The 22100-nt window shown below is 37.3% G+C and overlaps 1 protein-coding gene across 1 annotated transcript in view; it reads right to left on the reverse strand.

The window, feature by feature from the left end:
* Positions 1 to 22100, reverse strand: part of Hcrtr2 (hypocretin receptor 2) — a 90701-nt gene that overhangs the window by 14826 nt on the left and 53775 nt on the right. Inside the window, exons 2-4 of the mRNA XM_040740248.1 lie at positions 20568 to 20746; positions 17631 to 17874; positions 10892 to 11007 (exon numbers count right to left, since the gene is read on the reverse strand). Coding sequence (XP_040596182.1) covers positions 10892 to 11007; positions 17631 to 17874; positions 20568 to 20746 — 539 coding nt within the window. The remainder of the gene's footprint in view (positions 1 to 10891; positions 11008 to 17630; positions 17875 to 20567; positions 20747 to 22100) is intronic.

Below are 22100 nucleotides of genomic sequence, written 5' to 3' on the forward strand. Positions count from 1 at the left end.
GGGGTAGGAAGCCTGGAACTATTCTCCGGTAAGTGACATACTTAGATTAACAATTATGGGGTAATTACTTAAAGCAGAGCTAGCCAGTAAGAGACAAACAAGGCCAGCAGCTTCATAATGAATATAGCCTCCTGTGTGTTTATTTGGGACTGATGCGGATCTAGAACCAGGCTGGCGCGGCAGAGCCCAGGCGACTGGTGGGGGATAAACCAAAGCGGCTAGCAAAAGAAAAAGCTTCACTTAACAGAATGGTGTCAGGAGTGGGATCATGAATTTCCACGCAAAATAACAAAAGCTTTAAAGGAATTTTAGAAACAGAAGAACAGAGAGAAGCACAGATTATTGGTAGCAGCATTTTTCTCAGGTGTGCTCTGTTTTGCTATTGACAAGCCGAGATTCACGTGGCTCGTTTACCGGAGTCTTCCTGACTCAGCATAAAAAGAAAAAAAAAAACAGCAAGGTTGTTTTAAGAGACTCTGTTACTGATTGAAAGGGGTGTACGTACAGCTGGAAGTGGCAGCTTTTTCTGGAGGTCAGCATGGACTGAGGCTGTAAGCTGCAATCACGCTTATGCCTGCCATCTTGAAACAGCAGTTTAAAACAGCCGCGGTTTTACAGATAAGACACGTGGCCAGAAAAACATAAAGATTTACAGTAAAGTCAGACTTGGATAAAGAAAAACTTCTAGAGGTTTACAGTGTGTTTAAAAATATATGTGAGATTGAGAGAGAAACTGAAACGACAAAGTGGTAAATAAATACAAAAGCCGGCGTTGTGGATTGCTCCAGAGGCAGAGGCAGGCAGGTTTCCAAAGAGAAACCCTGTCTCCGAGAAAAATAAATAAAAGTGAAAGAAATAAAGTAATAATAGATAAATAAATAAGCCACGTAAAGATGGAAAATACACAGAGAGTCTGGATACTGTACGCTATTGTGTTTTTCAGTTTTTTGCTTGCTCAGGAAGGAACTGCTGATAAAGTACACTTGATTATAAATGCTGCTGAATTAATCCAACTTCTATCTTTTAAAAATGCCTTGACTTCAAAATTTAAGTGTAAGGATATGTTACTTGGAAAAGGAGTTTTTATTTATGTTTCTACAGAAAATGAAAAGCTAAGGATTCCTTCCAGGCTTTTGTGGTTTGACGAACCAAGACCCCCGGAAGCAGTGGACCAGGTGTTCCAACAATCAAAACAGCGAAGATGATGCAGTCTTACAGACCCCGAAAATATGGACTTATACAGGTTTCTGAGTTTTGTCATGATCCCCATGGTATGAACAGCGCCCCCTTCCAGCAGGAAGCAGTTTGGAATGAGCGACATCACAATTCCCATCTTGTTTATAAATCTTTGTTTTCATTTAAATGGGATTGTTTATAATTGGCTAATGATCACAGCCAATCTTTTTTAATGGCAAAAAAGGGAATTATGGTATGGGTATTGTTTTTCATTTATTGAGACAAAATCAAGGTCAATTTTGTGATGCTTATATTTCTCCTCTTGATTAAGTATTGTGCTTATACTGATCTTTTACAACGTAATGCATAATTGAATACAGACTATAGATAGTTACTTATAATAGAATTTCTAGTTACATAAGTTAGGTTTCTAGATATACAAAAATATATTTGAGATGGACAGTCTTCAAACCTCTCAAAGACCTTCAGAACATGGCATTTAAAAATGGTTTAGGGTTTTTCTTGACAATGAGAAATGTCTGCTCCTGGCAGCACCAATTATGAGAGGAAAATGGGCATCGAAGAAACTCGTTATAAAGTTTGCTTTCAACATGGCAAGATTAGCCATTTGGGCAAGAAACTGCTCTTGCCTAGACTGACTGTTGTTGTATCATCTGGACATGCAGGACCCACAGGAAAGTGACTACTGAACTCAGTCTTACAGGGTTCCTGCTTGATGAAGAGTCTAGGAGACTTTCTGCAGGACAAAGAAAAAATGACTGACAGACTGCCAACGCAGATGGACAGTTTGAAATTTCCTGCTTTGCTGAGAAGTGTTCCAGACACATTGTGGCCTATGGGCTGAAGATGGATGCCCCAACGTTACAGAGGAACTTCGGGTGACTGTCCAGGCAGTAAGATGTCTCTGTCAATCCTAGTGTTTTTATATTATCCTTCTGTGGTCTTTGATGGAGTTGAAGACAGATAGTTATAATTATAGTTTTCCTTAGTTATGATAAAAGATAAGCTACATATAGGACTTTGGACTCACAAGGATGGGATGGATGATATTTTCTTTAGATCTTGCTAAATGTTAATAGACAAAATGTTGTAACTGTGTTCTTACTTGATAACTGTTCTGTCATATACAATTTGACTATGTTAAAGTTAAGACCTTTCTTTTTGTTTAAACAGAAAAGAGGAGATGTTGGGGAAGTCCTGTGTATATGTCAATAAATTACTGCTGGCCAATAGGAATCTAGATAGGTGGGGCTAGGAGTCCAGGAGGATTCTGGGAAGGAGAAAGACAAGAGAGTCAACATGTAACGCCATTGGGGGTAGGAAGCCTGGAACTATTCTCCGGTAAGTGACATACTTAGATTAACAATTATGGGGTAATTACTTAAAGCAGAGCTAGCCAGTAAGAGACAAACAAGGCCAGCAGCTTCATAATGAATATAGCCTCCTGTGTGTTTATTTGGGACTGATGCGGATCTAGAACCAGGCTGGCGCGGCAGAGCCCAGGTGACTGGCGGGGGGATAAACCAAAGCGGCTAGCAAAAGAAAAAGCTTCTCTTAACACCTACCCATCCCACTGACCTTGCGCTCCGCCAGGTTCATGGCAGCTACAGCACATCCCCCATTCCTTCCCCTCCTCCCTTCTCCTATATAAATCCCTTTGGGATGAATAAAGTTGTCGCCTTGATCAGACTCTTGTCTTGGCGTCTGTCCTTGTATGCCCTGCCCTCCATCTTTTTCCTAGGTGTCCATCAGACCCATGTTTAGTGTCCTGCAGGTTGGGACAGTTCATCACACTGTACATGAGCTGTGTAAACCATCTTTGATAAGAAAACCTACTATAAAAATTGTGAACAATAATTACTAGTTCAAAACACTATGTAAATGATGGATACTGAAAAGGAAATTAAATAAGCTGCCAGATAGGAGAGAGGTCGTTCATGATTTTGGGTTGACAGAGTTAATTTTATGAAAAGACCATATGAATAAAAGTAATCTGCATATTCACCATTATCCCCATCAAAATTCCAATGATACTCTAAGATAATCCAAAAAGTCATAATCACATATAAACACAACTGACCATGAATAGACAAATCAACCCTAAATAGAAAGAACACTGTGTGAGGTATCTCAGGGCCTGACATCAGATCATGCTATAAAACCATAGCAAAAACGACACCATGGTATTGGCACACAAATGAGCAATAAGTAGGATAAAGAACCCAGAAATAAGTATACTGCAGTGGGTACCTAAATTTGAAAAAGGTGTCAAGAACATTCATTGGAAAAGGACAGCCAATTCCAGAAATGTCAGTGACACAACTGAGTATATAACATACAGAAGAATGAACTTGGATCCACATCTTTAGCCTTATACAAAAGTCAATTAAAATGTTCAAGAACACTAATTTCAGATATAAATTTTATTTTAACTGTGTGAGTGTGTCTGTGTGTGGATATGTGGGTGTGTGTGAGTGCACATGCCCACAGAGGCCAAAGGTGTTGGATCTCTATGGAGTTGGAACTACAGACAGTTGTGAGCTGCCTAACATAGGTGCTGAGACATGAATGTAGGTCTTCTGCATGACTATGTTATGCTTTTGACAGCTGAGCTATTTTTCCCACACAAAGACCTTAATTTATATCTGAAACATCTAGAGTAAAACATAGGGAATACACTTGTTTTTAGTATTGCCAATGGTATAAATAAGAAATTTCTGAATAGAATTCTAATGACACAGGGCATAGTCCAAGAATCAAGAAGGAGACGTTATGAAATTTAAAAGTTTCTATACAGCAAGGTAAATCATTAGCAGAACAAAAAGATATCCCACAGATTATGACAAAATCTTTGTCAGCCATACCTTATATAGGGAGCTTGATATTTAGAATAAATAAAGCACAATAAAAATTAAATATCCAAACCATAGCCAGTTGATAAATAGGGTAATGAAATGAGTAGCTAGTTCTCAAAGGAAGAAACACAAATGGCCCATAAATGTTTTCAAGACTGTTTAACATCCTCAGCTATCAGAGAAATGCAAATTAAAACCACTTTTAAAATCAATATCACCCCATTAGAATTATTACTGTCTTAGTTTTCTATTGCTGTGATGAAATGCTATGATCCAAAACAACTTGGTGAGGTGAGTGCCCATGGAATCACAGTCCATCATGAAGAGAAGTTAGGTCCAGAACTCAAGGCATGGTTGGGCGAGAACTGAATTAGAGGCTCTGGGGGAGGGCTGATTGGCTTGGTCCATGAAGATTACTCAGTTTCTTACAGCACCTAGGACCTCCAGCGACGTGGCACCACCCATTGTGAACAGGGCCCTCTCGCATCAGTCATCAATCAAGAAAATGCACCACGGCTTTGCTAACACCGACATGCCAATCTAGTGGGGACATTTTCTCAGTTGAGTTCCCTTCTTCCAAAATGACTCTATCTGTGTTGACAAAAAACTCAAGCTAGAACAACCACCATCAAGAAAACAAATGACGAATGTTGGTGAGGCTGTGGGGAAAGAAGTGCCCTTATCCCCTGCTGGTGAGAATGTAAACTAGTATAGCCACTATGGAAATCAGTATCAAGGTTTCCTAAATTGCCCAATTCTAACTGCCGTGTGACACAGAGACAGCAAAGAATTCCATATTCAACCATAGAAATGGATAATTGTCTGTCTGTATTTGTTGTTGCATTATTCACAATAATAAGGGAACGGAACCAACCTGGATGTCCATCATCATCAACAAAAAAAAAAATGAAAATGTGACTTCCTTCATCTTATAAGTTATGTGCTTATGCATTGTAAGATGAATTTTAAGTTTTATTTTTTCACAATTGTATTTCAGTCTGGATATAAACTAACAAATTCCGAATAAAATATCTTCATAGCAGTTTTCAAATACACCTAATGAGTTACATTTGTTTGTGCTTTTTTATTTCATTGTTGAGCTTGGGCACTGTCTTCCTGCATCTCCTCATCTTCTACGACCTTCTGTCCATTTTCTCACACTGGACGGATTAGTCTCACTCAATGTCACTACATGAATTATGGTTTTTCTAAAAATGCTGGTGAATAAAAAGTAGATAGGATCATGGACACACTCATAAAATGGAAGGTCTTTCAGTCTTTCAAAAGTTAAAATCCCATCTTGACTTATGAGTATATTGTTGTTCCTCTCTACTATCTCACATAGGCATAGAAGTGCTTAGCAATATCTGTGGAATGCATTAACAGAAGTTTACATAAGAACTACGATCCATTGTTAATTCTGAGAAGGCTCAGAACTGTACTAAGCACTGAAGTATGCGTAAGAAGCCAAGCAAGTCAAGCTTTACGAAGTTTCTGAATGTGAGGATCTTGAGAGACCAATCTGCAGTTAGCGATTTGAGCAAGACAATAGCGACTTCTTTTAATGAAAACTAAAGCTCTCCACAAAGTCAGAAAAGGACACACAATTTGCTCACTAATAATTTTACACCTGCTCATTCAAAAGTACAAACTAGAATCCATGCATCTTTGTAACTTTAAGCAAATAGACAGGCCCTTCTCTTGATGGCTCTCCTGGTGTGGCCGAAAGCAAATGCCACGCCTGATAACTCTGCTTAGAGGCAGTAACAGTTAGAAGCCAAGAGTTGCTCAAGCAGAGTTCTATTTAATTATCCATCTGGGGTCAATTTACTTTATTACAGCTGTAAAGTGGGCTCAGCTCAACTTGCCAATTTCCATTCCAATCTGCTTTTTAAATGTTTTAGTTTCACAGCTCAGGCATTTTACTGCAAATCTTTTAAATCATGTGGATTGCACTAAGTGAGACATTTCATCAAAAAATGTAGATTAATTCTAAGCCTGTAATACAATTTGAATTTATTTCAAAGATTTGGAAATTGAGAAATATAAGCTTAAATAATAAATAAGCAGAATGTTTACAGTTCAAGAGTCATTTACACATTAGAGAACATTTTTCAAGTCCCTTCTTTGTGCAAGGCAACAGATAACAGTTGTAGACACAATGGAAACAAGGCAAATTGCATGTTACTCCTAACTAGTTTTAAAGGTACATTAATTTTATGCCAATATTTGAAAAACTACATGATGATCTTGATATCTAATATGCTCTTCAGTATCTCAGTCTATACTTATAACATCTGTATAGCTGTTCTGTACATTAATATTTTTCTTTGAAAACAGCCATATTCTATTTTTTTTATAAAAACATTCCTCTGAATGGATGAACAAGAGATTGCTATAGGTCCTTACTTTTGAAAATTCTCACTCATTTTTTTCTATTGCACTCATCCGGGCATGTGATGATTAGAAGAATACAAAGTTTCAGGCTACTATGTACTATCATCAATTAATGACCTAGGGAACAGAAGAATCATTACAAGCCTGTTCTAAAATTCCATGAACTAAGTTCATTTTTAGCAGTGTTACTCAGTCACAAGATATGCCACTCAGTGGCAAAGATGTCACTCAAAACATGGTCAGGCCCTGAGTTTGATCCTCTAGCATGAAAAACAACAACAAAAACAAACGAAGACAAATGATAAAGGTCACAGACAACAATTCAACACCTGCTAATTTAGAAATGTAATCAGACTTAGTTGAATGTCTAGCTAACAGCATAGACTGTTTAGGTACTATATGTGATATCTGGGTACTTATTCCAATGATTTAGGTACTTATTCCTCCTAATATGTATGAAGTTATGAGCTGTGCAACCCTGCTTTAAACGTGATGGAAGTGACGCGGTGGCTGAGAACACTGGTTACTCTCCCAGAGCACACATGTGACAGTTGGCAATTCTCTGTCACTCCTATCCTAGTAACTCCTTGGTCCACAGGCACTGTACACACATGATCCCTAGACAAACACATATGACTGAATAAAATAAACAAAATTTAAGATTATGAAAACTACAGTGGCCATCGACAAACTGTGTAACTACTCAGTCACATGCTCAAAGGTCAAACTCAGGCATTCTTGCCCTAGACTGCATTTTTTCTTTTTTTTCTTTTTTTTTACATTTTCATGCTGTGATAGTCCATATCATCAGCCCTCAACTCCTGAGACGACGGCCCTGTGACTTGTGCCTTTTGTCAGAGAATACTTAAGTATCTGATTGGGCCAATAAAAGATTACCTGATGTAGGTTCACAAGAGAAATTTCAAGAGGCAGTTGATAGTTTTCCAACATCTGGGCCTTTCCTGTAATACCCAGAATGCCATGTCCCAGAAAACCCCACTTGCATAGACTGGTGGGACAGAAGCTGACTCATTGCCCCTGCGCTGAGAGGAATTGAAAGTAAGACAGAGCTGTTGCTTAGAACAGCATGCTTCATTGATAGTCGAGAAGACTAGTAAAAGCAGATACCATAACACAAATGAGGAAGAGGCATTTTGCAATAACAAAACATTCTAGAAAACATACGATGGGCTTTTGAAAAGTCTGAGAAAATAGTTGCTGGGCATGACACAAATCACTTCTCATCTATTTTATCTTGTTCTCTTTGTTTTAATTAAAGATCTGGAGAACAGAACATGACTTGACTTTGCTACTGGATGTAAAAATATCACAGGAGTTATAAATAAAAGTATGCAAACATAAATAAAATTTATTAGTATATGTGTAAGCATAATGAAAATAATTATTAAAAGAGAAACTTTCGTTGTGAACATAAAAGAAAAAAATTCTGAGTTGTACATCATACAGGACTCAAAATTGTAAAAGCTGCTTGGTTCCAATCAGTGAAATATGGCCTTGAAAAGGTGGTTTGAATACCAAGAATTGGATAAAACACAAATGAAAAACTCATCCAAAAGACCAGATAAGACATCTTAGAAATACAAGGTAACTAATGCTGAGGATGTTTGAAAATGCTGACTGGAAATTTAGCATTTACAAGCTTCAATATATCTATGCATGCTTATAAAATAGAACAGTATGTACCTGCATGTGCATATAGATATATTCATATAAGAGCTTATTTGGGGTTACTCAGGGAATAACTCTCCTCCCAGAAGCTTTAAGTTGCCAAATAAAAAGCCTCTTGCCAAAAGTTAAATTATTGGTCAAGAAAGTCCCATCAACTACCCAAAGCAATGCAGGCTGTTGCTGTTGTTCATTTCCCACAGAATTTGAGGGTAAGACACTTGCTGACGACACTACACACTTTGATATGGAGAGACAAAGGGGGTGCTGACAGGGAAGATTCCTTCCTGTTAATTTTCATAGTATCAGAAGATGCTATGCAGGTACTGGGGGAGATGAGTCATCAGCAGTCTTACTCAACTATGACCTTTGGGCTACAATTAAGACAGGTATTGTAAGATACACTCATGGGTGCAATAATGGCACAAAGATAATGTAGATAATCAACCACTTTCTGGTTAAAATTTAGGGGAAACTTTTAGAAAAAATAATAGTGATTGATTCATCCCTGGTGTTTATGAGCTCCACAGCCCTGGATATTTGGCAAGGTATTTCTGTGAGAGGAAACTCTTATGGAATATGGCCTTGAATCAAATATTCCTGTCCCTACACCATAGACAGAATAGGCCTTCCACCTTATCAGAGAAGTTTCTTTGTTGCTGTGGGTGGCAGTTAATTCAGAAAGTTGCAACGAGTCAAAGTGCCTAATAGACACCTGTGAAGTACTCAGTCAGAACGGTACTTATCTGTCACACTCTCTACCCTAACAATTCAGAGACGTGTGGAAGAGGAACTGGAATGGAGAGATTTGAAAGAGCCAGAGGTTGTGAAAAACTGGAGCCACGTTACATCTTCTGGAAATGATAGGACCACTATATTCATGGACTAATTAACAGCAGCTATGGTTGCCTCTGTAAGACATGAACAAGATCAAGCCAGTCGACACTCCATTATGCAGGTGGGAGGAGCTCAGGATCTTCTACTCCTATCTGAGAGGCAGAAAGTTGATGGTGATAAGTAGGAGTGGAGGTTGGGAGAAATATGTTTTCTCTAGGTGTGTGGCTCTTTTGGTGCATTTGATTGTATCCCCTTTGAATACTGAATTTACTGGTCACATGAACTGATTTAGTTTAAGCCAAGTAGGCAGACAATATTAACACATGACACATGAATCACTAAGAGAATGAATGGTATCATTTTCTAGTAAATCATAGTAACTCTAACTCAGAATTAAAATTTCTTAACTATGCTGGGTACAGAGGGGAAAGTAGGATGAGTGTTGGGGGAGCAGAGGATAACAACCCCGAGTTATTTCATTCTTTAAATCTACTGTAAATGATAAACAATGGAGTACTATTAAGCAGAAAAACAATGGAATCCTGAGATTCGCAGGCAAATGGATGACACTAGAAGAAACCATCCTGAGTGAGGTAACCCAGTCACAAAAAGAGAAACATGGCATGTACTCTCTCATATATGGATTTTAGACATAGATCTGGGGAGTGCCAGCCTAAAATCCCATGGCCAGAGAGTCTGGGAAACAGAAACTTCATTTAGTGGCTGATCGAAGAAGAGGCAGACTCCCTAGGTTAAGTACTGAGCTGAACTCAAGAAAGCCAGTAACAGAGAGGGAGGACCGATGACCAAAGGCATTAAGACTGGGCTGGTTTAATCCCCAGAAACAGCTGACCTGACAAAAGTTAACTCTTGAATCCCAGGCATCACCCTGGGAATCCAGCATGGGACTGATCAAGACCCCCTGAATGTGAGTGTCAGTGAGGAGGCCTAGGTAATCTATTGAGCCTTGGGCAGCAGATCAGTACCCATCCTGAGTATATACACGGACTTTGGACTCCCATCCAACAATGTGAGGTGCACTTTCACCCTGAACTCTTGGGGAAGGGTCTAGGCCCTGCCCTATATGAAATGACAGACTATGGACACCCCCATGGAGGGCCTCACCCTCCCTGGGGAAATGAGGGGATAATGGGGGGGGCTGGGGGCGGGCACGGGAGGAGGGGAGGGAAAGGGAGAGGGACCTGGAACTGACTTGTGAAGCAACCTTGTTTCTTATCTAAATTTAAACTGAAAAATAAAAAAAATTTAAAAATCTACTGTAAATGAGAAGTTGAAGATGTAAAACATATACTAAATTTGTTACAAAAATTTCATTTATATTACAACCACTTATATTTATACTGTCTAGGAATTGGAATTAATTTCTGTTATTTATAATGAAAATAAAACTACTAATTTTATTCTCAGGGACTAGAGATATGGCTCAGCAGTTAAAAATACTAGTTGCTCTTCTAGAGGACCCAAGTTTGGTTCCCAGCATCTACATAGAGGCTTTTCATCATCTGTAACTCATTCCAGGGCATTTGGTGCCCTCTTCTGTTCACTGACAGCACTGAGTACATGTAGTATGCTGACATACATGCAGGCAAAACACTGCATAAATAAAATAACAATAAATAAATCATTAATAAAAAATTTAAAGAGTTGCTCCCAGATTAAAAAAATAACTCAGTTAATTATTGAGATTTAGACTTTTATCAGAAGCGTAGACTTCTTAAGGCAGAATTTTAGACATTTGCTGAATAGCAGTGAAACAATCATGGGATATTATATCTAGAGTTGCAGTACTTTAGAACAAACAATCCTATGTTGAACATGTTACATTAGTTCAATGAGTTTTTTATTTGTTTTATGTACATCCTAAAAAAGACACAAACAAATTATTTGATACTACATACCTGCCGGCACCAGAGTTTACGAAATATTTGCAGATAAGCCAATACCATAAGACACAAAGGAGCCATGTAAGTCACCAGGAAGAAGCAGATGTGGTACATCTTTGGGTAAACATCACCTGAGATGAGAGTCAAACCATAAATCTGGCATTAAAATGAAGGATTTAGAAGAGTGGTTACTTCAGCTTTTCTTTTAAAGTATGAATGTATCTTCTTTATGACTTCACTTGTATACTTTATGCATACATAGGATGATAATTTTCAATGTTTCACTTAGTATACTCAGAGAAATAACAATTAGTCATTTCTAAATTGGTTGTGATTACAGTGTAATCATGATCAAGAAATTTATGTCTCAAATGGCTCTTTATTTGACATGCCTGCACTTAGAGCATTACAATATACCATTATAGATTATCTTATATATCATTATATATTTATTTACTAAAAGAGGCCTGGTAAAATGTGTTGTTTTTATTAAAAATAATGACTAATTCCTTGTTTAAACAAGTGCTAAATGTAAATTCAGTTAATTACTATCATTAGAATGTAAGTGGCAATATTTGAACAGATTAGAAGGATTAGGAGGGATGGCCTTGCTGTAGAAAATGTGTCACTGAGAGTGGGCTTTGAAGTTTCAAAAGCCCATGCCAAGACCCAGGCTCTTTCTGTGCCTAAGAATCAGGATATAGCTCTCAGTAACTTGTCCAGCTCCATGTCTGCCTGCATGTGGCCATGCTCCCCAATATGATGATAATGAACTGTAGGAAAACCCCCAGTGAAATTTTCCTTTCATAAAAGTTGCCTTGTTCATGGTGTCTCTTCACAGCCATAGAACAGTGACTAAGCTAACTGTGGGGTTATCACCTCTGCATTTAATTAAGGAAGGATGTAAAGGATGGAGCCTTGGATATTTGATTAAGTTGATCATAAGAGAAATTTGTATTCAGGATGTATCATAATAAGTGCATTAATAACAATAATAATAGTCATTTACTTAGCAATCTTGCATTTAGTTATACTACTGGTTATATTTTAAACATATTCATAATTTTGATGACCTCTGTTATCTTAAACTCATAACTTCTTATCTGGAGCTAACTGAGTTTGAGTCTAATATTTTTTGTATTCTTTATTCTGAAATTATCTTGTTTCTCTTTATTGGTATTGTATTTTTGGTATTGTAGAAGGAACAGCATGGGTCATAGGCTGCTTAGTGGTATAAGAGACCAATTTGAGGAGTGATTTTTAGACTCTTCCTAGGTCAGGAGGCACTCATCTGCCCCATTTATTTCTAACTTGCTTTCAAGTTTATCTTATAAAACAGACCATTAAATAAAGAGCGATAGAATTCAAGTACTGTAGGAATAGCAGATAGCAGTTCCATTTGAAGTACAGCAGTCTGAACAGAATTTGCTGGGCCAATTTCAAAACAACTTGAAGGTGACCTTAGCAAGTCTCAGATACCTGAGTGGCTTTGAACTTCTATTTGTTTTAAAGAAAGTATCTCATGCAGCATGTATTTCTCTCTCTTCCCCCCTTCTCTCTCTCTCTCTCTCTCTCTCTCTCTCTCTCTCTCTCTCTCTCTCACACACACACACACACACACACACATCTTTGAAGTTTATGTACACTGAAGCTCTAATACCTACATCAAACTAAACTGGACAGATGAAGAAAAGTAAATTTCATGGGTAATGTTTTTCCCACCACCATAACAGATACCATTACTGCCACAGGAATTTGGAGTTTTGAAGAGATGAAAGAAAGGTAAGTTCTGGTAATTTTAAATCAGTGGAAATGTTAACAATTGGCTAGTAAGTATATATTATGATGAACATTTATGTAGAAAAGTTGATCATGCAAAAATATACAACAGGCTAGCAAGGATATACTACTGGAGAGGTTATAATGTAATAATCTTAAAATCTGATCTTCATTTGTAGATTTACAACTAAAACCTCAGCCTACTGAAAATTTAAATGACATGTGTTGAAATATCCTTGAATCCTTCAGCAGACTGAACAAGCCATAGGGAGTGGGTCAGTAAACAGCATTCATTCATGACGTATGCTTCAGTCCTGATCTTAGGTTCCTGCCTTAAGCTCTTGCAAGCTCCATCCTCCTTCCATGGTCTACTATACACTATACGATGCAATACATATTTCCTCCAAGTTGGTCCTGTCATTGTGTTTATCACAATAGAAAGAACACAAAGAGAGTTATAATGCCTCTGCTGACCTTTAACCTTTAACTTGGGCATGGAGTTTTAAAGTCTCCATGAACAAGTCTCAATGAACTCATTAATGAGTTAAATGATCACAAATTATTTTAAATTACTTTACATCTTCCTTAAAAGCAGTAAATTATTGGTAATTTATAACTGAATAGTTATAACAATTATAATTAAAACAATTATAAGTTCTTATTGTTTGATTATTTTATAGATGATCATTTTAATTCAGTATCAATTAATTTTAGCTCTTAGAAGCATTTTGAGTGATTGTGGGCTATTATCAAACCACTTTCAAATAGTTTTATCAATGCCTTTTGAATATCTGTATAAAAGCTATATAATAAAATAGATATAAATTTTGTATATTTGTGTTTATTGATCAAAGATGTTATAAAAATACAACATGGTGCTTAATTACATTTATTGACAGATTGATAGGATTCTATATAGTTTGGTAATCTTTTCATTAATGGAGTTAATGATGCTTGATTGTTTGTGGGGAGCAAACATTTATATTATACTCCATGAACATATAAATGAAACTCATTTCCAAAATACCTTAGGAAATCTTCCCTGGCATTTACTGAGTTCTAAATATTTTCTCTAATGACACTTTCCGTAATCAAAAACGACCTTCACATTTCAGTAGGACTCTTGCAATTGATATGTATACACTGCGTTATAATCTTGAGCAGATAGTGTAACCTCTGTAGGGCTCAATTTAGTCATGAATTAAGAAGAAGCATCAGGCTATAGGCTACAGGATGCTTTCCAGCTATGATTTACTATAACTAAATCATGTATGAAACTTCAGCTTTATAAAGTCATTTCTCCAGGCTTCCTGTATCTCAGAGGCTATGCCTTTTCCCTTTCTTCCTTTTTCCTTAAGATGTGGACCAAGTGGACGCCAGAATGATGGCTGGGAGGCCAGCATGGGACTGATCCAGACACCCTGAATGTGGGTGTCAGTGAGGAGGCCTAGGCAACCCATGGGGCCTTGGGTAGTAGATTAGTATTTATCCCTGGCATACAAATGCACTTTGGGTGCCCATCCCACACTGAGGGATGCTTTCTAAGCCTGGACTCTTGGGAGAGGAACAAAATGACAGACTCTGTCTATCCTCCATGGAGGGCCCCACCCTCCCTGGGGATGTTGGATGGGAAGATGGGATGGGGGTTGGTGGGAGGGCGTGGGAGGAGGGGAAGGAGAGGGAGCTGGGATTGACATGTGAAGCAAGCTTGCTTCTAATTTAAATAAAAATGTAAAAAAAAGAGAGAACATTAACCTAAAAAACAAAACAAAACAAAATATGTGGGCCCAGTGAGTGGGTTTTCTTACTTTCTATAACACATCTTTTCTTTGCCTGGGGTATCCCTTTCCTGCTCTTTGTTGACAGAATTCATAATCATCTTTAGTACTTGGCTGAAATATCAGCTTCTTCTTTGTAAACATTGCCCACATGGCCAGGACTGAAGGTGCTCTCTCGTTTGTGTCCCTAGGACTCAGTACAGAAGTCCATTAATCACACTGTGGTTTGTCTCTCGTCCTCACTTGGGAACGCGCTCTCTTAGGCAAAATGCCTAGCACACTCTAGATGCTGTTTGAACATTAAATAAATGGGACATAGGATAGATACTTAAGGATAGATACATGTAGGAACTTTCCATTCAGTTCATTTTTGACTATATTACTATAGGAACTTTTATTTAAAAAATACGAGAGACAAACAAATGCAAAAGCATAGCAATGCTAGAGAAGACGAGGAAAACTCATTGAAAAGATATTTAATATTTTAAAATTTTGTTTACTACAATTCTGTTTTGACTTGATTTGGTTATTTTGATTTTTTTCTTTTTAAGACTGAGCATCACTGTGCAGCCCATTCTGGTTTAGGATTCAAGATCTATCTACCTGAGTTTCCCGGGTCACCTGGCTTGATTCATCTTTCTAATAAGTATGATTGCATGTCTATTTAGCAATCGTTTTTTTCTGATGTGTAAATTCTATAAGTATAAGCAAGTGTAGTGCAATTATCTAGAAAAGGACAGTTTGATCCTTTCAAGTTTCATTTGTAACTAGCATGTGCCATACTGAAATGTATGGTGAATTTTTATTATTCTTTTCTCTGTCCTCATCTGTGTCTCTGCCATGTGTGGATAGCCATGTTCCCTCTGTTAAAAGTTTTGAGGCAAAGAATCAGAAGGCTTCTAAAATTCTGCTTGTTTATATATTACTATTATGGGTGCAGATGTGTACAGATGTATACCATCCAGAGATTCTTTTTCTTTCTTTCTTTCTTCTTTCTTTCTTTCTTCTTTCTTTCTTTCTTTCTTTCTTTCTTTCTTTCTTTCTTTCTTTCTCTTTCTGTCTGTCTGTCTGTCTGTCTGTCTGTCTGCCTGCCTGCCTGCCTGCCTGCCTGCCTGCCTTCCTTCCTTCCTTCCTTCCTTCCTTCCTTCCTTCCTTCCTTCCTTCCTTTCTTTCTTTCTTTCTTTCTTTCTTTCTTTCTTTCTTTCTTTCTTTCTTTCTTTCTTTCTCTCTCTTTCAAGACAGGGTTTCTCTGTATTGGAGGTCATCCTGGAACTCTACCGGGCTGGCTTTGAACTCTTGAGGGCTGGGATTAAAGGCATGCACCACCAACACCAGACCAGAGGTTATTTCTAATTGACATCATTCCTCACTCAGTGACTGAGCATCTCTGTGGTAAGGTGATGTTTTCAGAACAGTTTTAAACTGAAAACAACAAACAAACACAAACCTAATTGCTTTGGAGGCAATTAGGAAACTGGGAACTTCTGACAATGTAACATTGAACCAGTTTATAAATATCCTTTTATTTTAAACAAAAAAACAAAAATTTATTGTTTTCTTAACATTTTAATCAAACTTACCTAATTTCTAAAGCTACAATGAATTTTTTTCTTCAAAGTCTTAGCATGCAAATTAGCATTTCCTTATGGTATTTTTATGCATGCCTAGTTTGGGTTGACACTCTCCCCACTTTCCCCTCTGCTATTCCCTAGCCTCCTTTTCTGGCCTATTTCCTTCCCATTTCCAGTATGAAGCATTCCGCTATTAAAGAATATGTGTTCTATTGCTGTTCCTGCCCCTCTCTCTTCTCCAAACTGTTTTTGTTATTTATCTTTTTTAAAATTTAAATTAGAAACAAGCTAGCTTCACATGTCAGTCCCAGCTCCCTCACCCTCCCCTGCTCCCCAGCGCCTCACCAGCCTCCCCAAGCCCCCACCCAATTCCCAATCCTCTCCACAGGGAGGGTGAGGCCCTCCATGGGGGATCTCCAGGGTCTGTCATTTCATCCAGGGCAGGGCCTAGGCCCTCCCCCATGGCCCTCTCTTAAAATATCTTTTTTTCTTCCCCTCTCATAGGCCCCTTTCTAGTTTCCTGGTATCTATCTTCTTTCATTTGCACATAGATTCACATTTTAAAAAATTAGATGCTAAGGCACACACATATAGCACAAATAATAAAACCCCAGATATTGGGGTTCAAGCTGAAGATCAGAAGAGCAAAGCAACAAGCCAGTAACTCTTACGTCTATCAAGGCTGAAATGGAGATCCTGTCTTCTCTGTGATTGAAAGCTAACTTTCATATGAGACTCTTTGCTTCTTCCTTATATAACTCTCTTGTTTGATTAAAGGCATGAGCTATGTTTCCGTTTTAGACTGATTCACTCTCATGTATCCCTGAGTGGCCTTGTAATCACAGAGATTCATCAGCCTCTGTCTCCTGAGTCCTGGGGTTAAAGGTGTGTGCCACCACTGCCCAGTTGCTATGGATAACTAGAGTGACTGGCTTTTCATTCTGATCCACAGGCAAATTTTATTAAATCATAAACAATATATCACTACACACACATGAGAGAAAACATGTGACATTTGTCTTTTTAGACCTTGGTTTACTTCGTGTGATGTTTTCCAGTTCCATCCATTTTTCCTGAATATTTTATTTTTCTTTAATTTGGATAAAATTCAATTGTGATATGTATCACATTTTCATAGGCATCTATGCTGATACTCTTTCTTAAATATTATGCATAGAGTAGCATTAACCATCAACTCTGAGTCATTTAGGATTATGCCCAGGAATGGGATAACTGGGTCATATATAATCTCTGTATTTTATTTTTTGAGAAACTTTCATATTGATTTTCACAAAGTGTTAATATATAATTTGATTTGTTTCATTGAATACTTCACTTGTTTTTTTAAAAAATTGAGCAATAAGTAAAAATGAGGTATTATCTGAATAAAGTCCTCTACTCATTTCCATTGTAAAAATTATAAAAATTGAAAATTGTACATTAAGCCCTTCCAAAAGGTGTGAGCTATTTATGAAATTGTGTTGTTCTTCAAGTTTATTTTCATCCTTTTTCTGAGCTCTTTTAACAAATACTAATAAAAATATAAGTTCAATTTAGTAATAGTGATACTAGTCCAATATTTGCAGATACCCTGCCAATGGGAGCACATGAGCAAAAGCTACTTACCTCCCCAGTGCTCATCACATACTGTAAAGAGGGTAGTTTTATTGGCTAAGCCAGGGAGCATGCTGCTGCACTCCATGACAATGGCTTGAGGGATCATTATGATGCAGGAGACAATCCAGATGATGACAATACTGTTTCGAGCCCGTTTAGCTGTGCTCTTGAACATCAAAGGGTGACAAATTGCATACCATCGGTCCAAGGCAATGCAGCTCAATGTAAGAACAGACACAGACACTGACACAGTCTAGAGAGGGGAAAAAAAGGAATGTGGTTCAAGAGAATTGCTGGGTGTCAGAAATACAATGTGATAGCATTTATTTGCCTTATCAGCCAAGTAGTGACAGCAGAAAAAAGTGAATTCAAGGTAGCCCACTCTATGTACTCATGCAAACGACTTTCATGTTAACAAAATGGATGATGAAAACTATAAATGCATCAGGAAATTTTGTATTTCCTCTCAGATGTGAAATAGGTACTTTGAAACTGTTCAGTTTTCTCACATTAAAAGCTCAGCTTATAATGCATGAATAGTTACTATCTTTACTCTGTTGTAGCTTTTCTACTGATAGTGTAAATAGTATTTGCAGAGAGAAAGAAATTATACATGGGTATGTTTTCTTTCAATCAAAAAGAATTGCATGGCATGAGTATTTTAAGTTATCATGTAGATTTTCAATGGTTACATTTCATTACCATGAGTGTTTTTTGCATTTATAATAATAATCAGTAATTTGGTCCAACTTATTTTCAATCCATTGCACACAAATAAAGGTCTAGATTACATTAAAAGAGAATTCTGTACGTGAGTATGTGTGCTATAGTTTGCTCACTGTCAATTAGTAACTTTCTTAAAAACATGTAGGCTCTCTCAGTATAGACTTGTATGTGAATAACCACATAAGTGATTTTTCAGTTGAAAATGTAAAGAAATAAACATTTCAACCCTGCTGATTCTAGGGTCAGGGCTAGGGATTGTGGAATTACAGAGTTACTTGAGATGCAAAATGCATAACTCAAGGCTTCCAAACATTGGTTTTCTCTTGTGGAGATGGATGAACTGGACACTGTTTACGCTGGAGCCAGAATCTCCGTTTGTCCTTTGGCATTTAGAACATGCTTATAAGTCATGTTTCACGGAAAAAAACAATGCCAGTGACTTTAGGAGTACTTGTGCCTGCATCCCTTGCTGTTAATGCTGCTTCCCATCTTTTGTTCTGGCTTCCCCGGAGGCTTGGGAGGTGCATGGCACAGCAAGCAAGCTATGATTGTATCATAGCCAGAATGCACACTCCTGGCACAGGTGATACTTTCTCACTCCATTATCCTCTACATCAAAACATCTGGTTCATGAGATAGATACCATGAAGACTGTCAGGCAACCAAGGATTTGGGCAGTTGAAACTACCCTGAAACTAAAGGGAGTAGACGTTTCCCCTTGGATGGTTAGCGGAACTGTGAGAAATACAGTTTACTGAAAATAACAGGAAAGATATTCAGATGTTAGAATTTCTTCTGCTTTTGATTTTTTCAAGTTACTGTATGCAAATTCAGCCATACATATATGTAAATCCAATCATAGATTCTTACTTAATTGTTTATGATGAGGGTGTTCTTCTTTGTTGTTCATTTTACTATTTCTCCAAAAATTTATTGCAGTTTGTTTTGTAATCTACTGATGGCTCTCAGCATGCTAGCCCACAAACCTTATAATTAAACATAATGTCTGTACATAGCTTATAATTTCTATTGCATCATCACATATTCTATAAATGATGTCAGCTGTTTAAAAATGTTACTTCTAAGAGATCGTTGAGGAGCTGCTGAACAGAAAAGTCTCAAACATTTTCTTTCTAAAGAATAAATGAAACTATTTGTAGTAATGGATTTTTGTGACTTCTTCCAGATTTCTCTTATGTGAGGCCCATTATTCCTTCTTGGAAACATTGTGATCAGTACCTAGAATGGTGCAGGGACTAAGGACAAGGGTAGATGGAGATTTTGGGATGATATAGAGGAACCACTGACTTTTCTTTCACTATCTGCTTCCAAAGGGGAATACTATCTGTGTTTTCCTTCACTTCCTAAGGTGAACACTGCTCTTAGGCTTGTGCTGCCATGGTCACTATCAGGAATCTTCTAATAAAGACTGTTACATTCATAAATACAGTCAGAAATGATGCTTTTAAAAGTATTTGTTCTTTTTTCTTTTCTTTTCTTTTTTCTTTTTGGTTTGTCAACAGATACAGAAAGGCTTCACTCACTGTTTACTCACTAGATGTCTCGGTGGTGAACAGTAAGTGCAGTCTTCTGTATCTGTTAACAAAAGACATCTAGTGGTGCATCTCACTTTTAATCCATTGTTTTAGGTTCATGATTCAGTAATCACAGAGCAAGAGACTCTTGTAAATAATCTAAATAGTCTGTCACAACATCTATATGAGGTAGATCTTATTAAAATTACTATTTTTAGTAAGTGGGTTACAACAAATCTATGTAATTCACTTGATAGGGTGCCATCTAGAGATGGCAGAAGAGACATTCCAAACCTAGAACTGATGCCCCAAGTTGCCCTTCTTTGATCTACACACCTCTTAATTCCTTAGGATGAAAATAAATCATTTGGAAAAAACCCTGATATTCTTGATTATTGAAAAACAAATGCTCATGGTTACTTGAGCTAAGGGAGTCTTAATCATTACTTTGTTCAATGATTTATTTAGTGATGAAGAGTGTGAAATAGTTAACAGCATTGTTGCCTCAATTTTATCTAGACGTGAACTTGTTTATTCCTCAAATCTCAAGTATTATCTTCTTTAAGTGTTTTACTTTCTGAATATTTATACTTGTTTCTTAACTCATTAACTAGTTTATCAGGTGGTCATGACTATAATTGAAAACATTTAAAATAATTTCTAAAAGGACCTAAAAAAGAATTACCTGCAAATAAGGAATGACCTTACAGAGGGACTGTCCAAAGAACCAGGTCTCAGTGATGTCAACAACTAAGGTAGCTGGAAGGCAGGTGATGGTCACAAGCACGTCTGCCAGGGAAAGGTTGACTATGAAGTAGTTGGTGACTGTCCTCATGTGGTGGTTCTTCCACACTGCCACACAGACTGATATAGAAAGAAAAAGAGATGGAGAATGAATAAAGAGACTAGGGAGCAATGAGGAAAGTCAAGAGAATTAACACTGTTAAAAAGTCCATACACATGTGCTGAAAAGGAGAGAGTTTAAGGCTGTACTGTGGTCATTCATTCCATTAATCTCTGGGAATTTGGCATCTAAGGTTAAGATGAGTTCATTGACCTGACACTGTATTTCCTATTCATAAGGACTGTGCTGGTTCTGAGTTACATGTCAAGTCGAAGGGCAGTCCCTGATTGATCTTTCTATTGTTTCAATACTCAGTATGTAGAAAAATATCAAGAAATAGTTACTGGTCTGGGTGAAGTAGTACATGTCTTTAGTCTTAGTATCAGCCAGGGAGGAGGCAGAGGCAGGCAGAGGTCTGTGAGTTCAAGATTGGCCTGATTTACTTAGTGAGTTCCAGGTCATCCAGGCCTTGAATGAAATCCTACTGAAATTTAAAGAAAGAAAGAAGAAAAAAGGAAGGAAGGAAGAAAAAAGAAAGATGAAATCTTTGCTGAGGTTAAATTAAATGAGGAAAATTGGAGTTGTGATTTTCTCATCCAAGACCTTGACCCATTTCTTCCCACAAATCTTGGTGGACACCTAACAGAGGAAAATTTTAACTATGGGAGAGAAAAACAAACAAACAAACAAACAAACAAACAAACAAGAAAACCTCCTACCATTGAAACATTACCCAAACCCTACTTTTGCCAAACAGCCAAATAGTTGACATATTTATATTATTTTATTTGGACAAATCCTACAGAAAGACATCAGCAGCCATGCTTCATATGTGAGATAATTGAGACAAGGGCATTTGTTGGATCTGTTTAAGAACTCATAAAATATAAAAACAGTTAATGGATATTAAATTCCAAGTGATATCTGTGTACTTTCTCCACCTAGGCTTCCTTTGTTATTGAAAATGAAGAGGTTGTAACAGAGTGTATTTAAATTGTAGGCTACAATTCTCTCCTTTTCATTACTCTTGATGGCCTCTGAACATCACCCTCAAATCAAACATGGTTGGCCTTTTCACTTCATTGTGGAAAATTCCCTGTTTAAAGCTGTGCTAGCCCATTAAGATGCTTTTACTGAAAGAATATCAAGTTCCTACATTTTATGCTCTCCACCTGTCTGGCCTGTACAAATTTCAAAACCACTAGCTCTAGGACCTATGCACTCACACAGTTCTAGCCTCACTAATGAACTTTAGTAAATGAAACTATGATTGTTTCCAGTATACACTTAGCCTTAAGAAGTAGCATAGAAATAAAAATACCTTTTGTTAAATTTAAATACCCGAAGAAGAACTTATTTTTGACACCCATTTAT

Source organism: Mesocricetus auratus, unplaced genomic scaffold (genome assembly GCF_017639785.1).
Source record: "Mesocricetus auratus isolate SY011 unplaced genomic scaffold, BCM_Maur_2.0 Super-Scaffold_100691, whole genome shotgun sequence".
NCBI classification, from domain to species: Eukaryota; Metazoa; Chordata; class Mammalia; order Rodentia; family Cricetidae; genus Mesocricetus; species Mesocricetus auratus.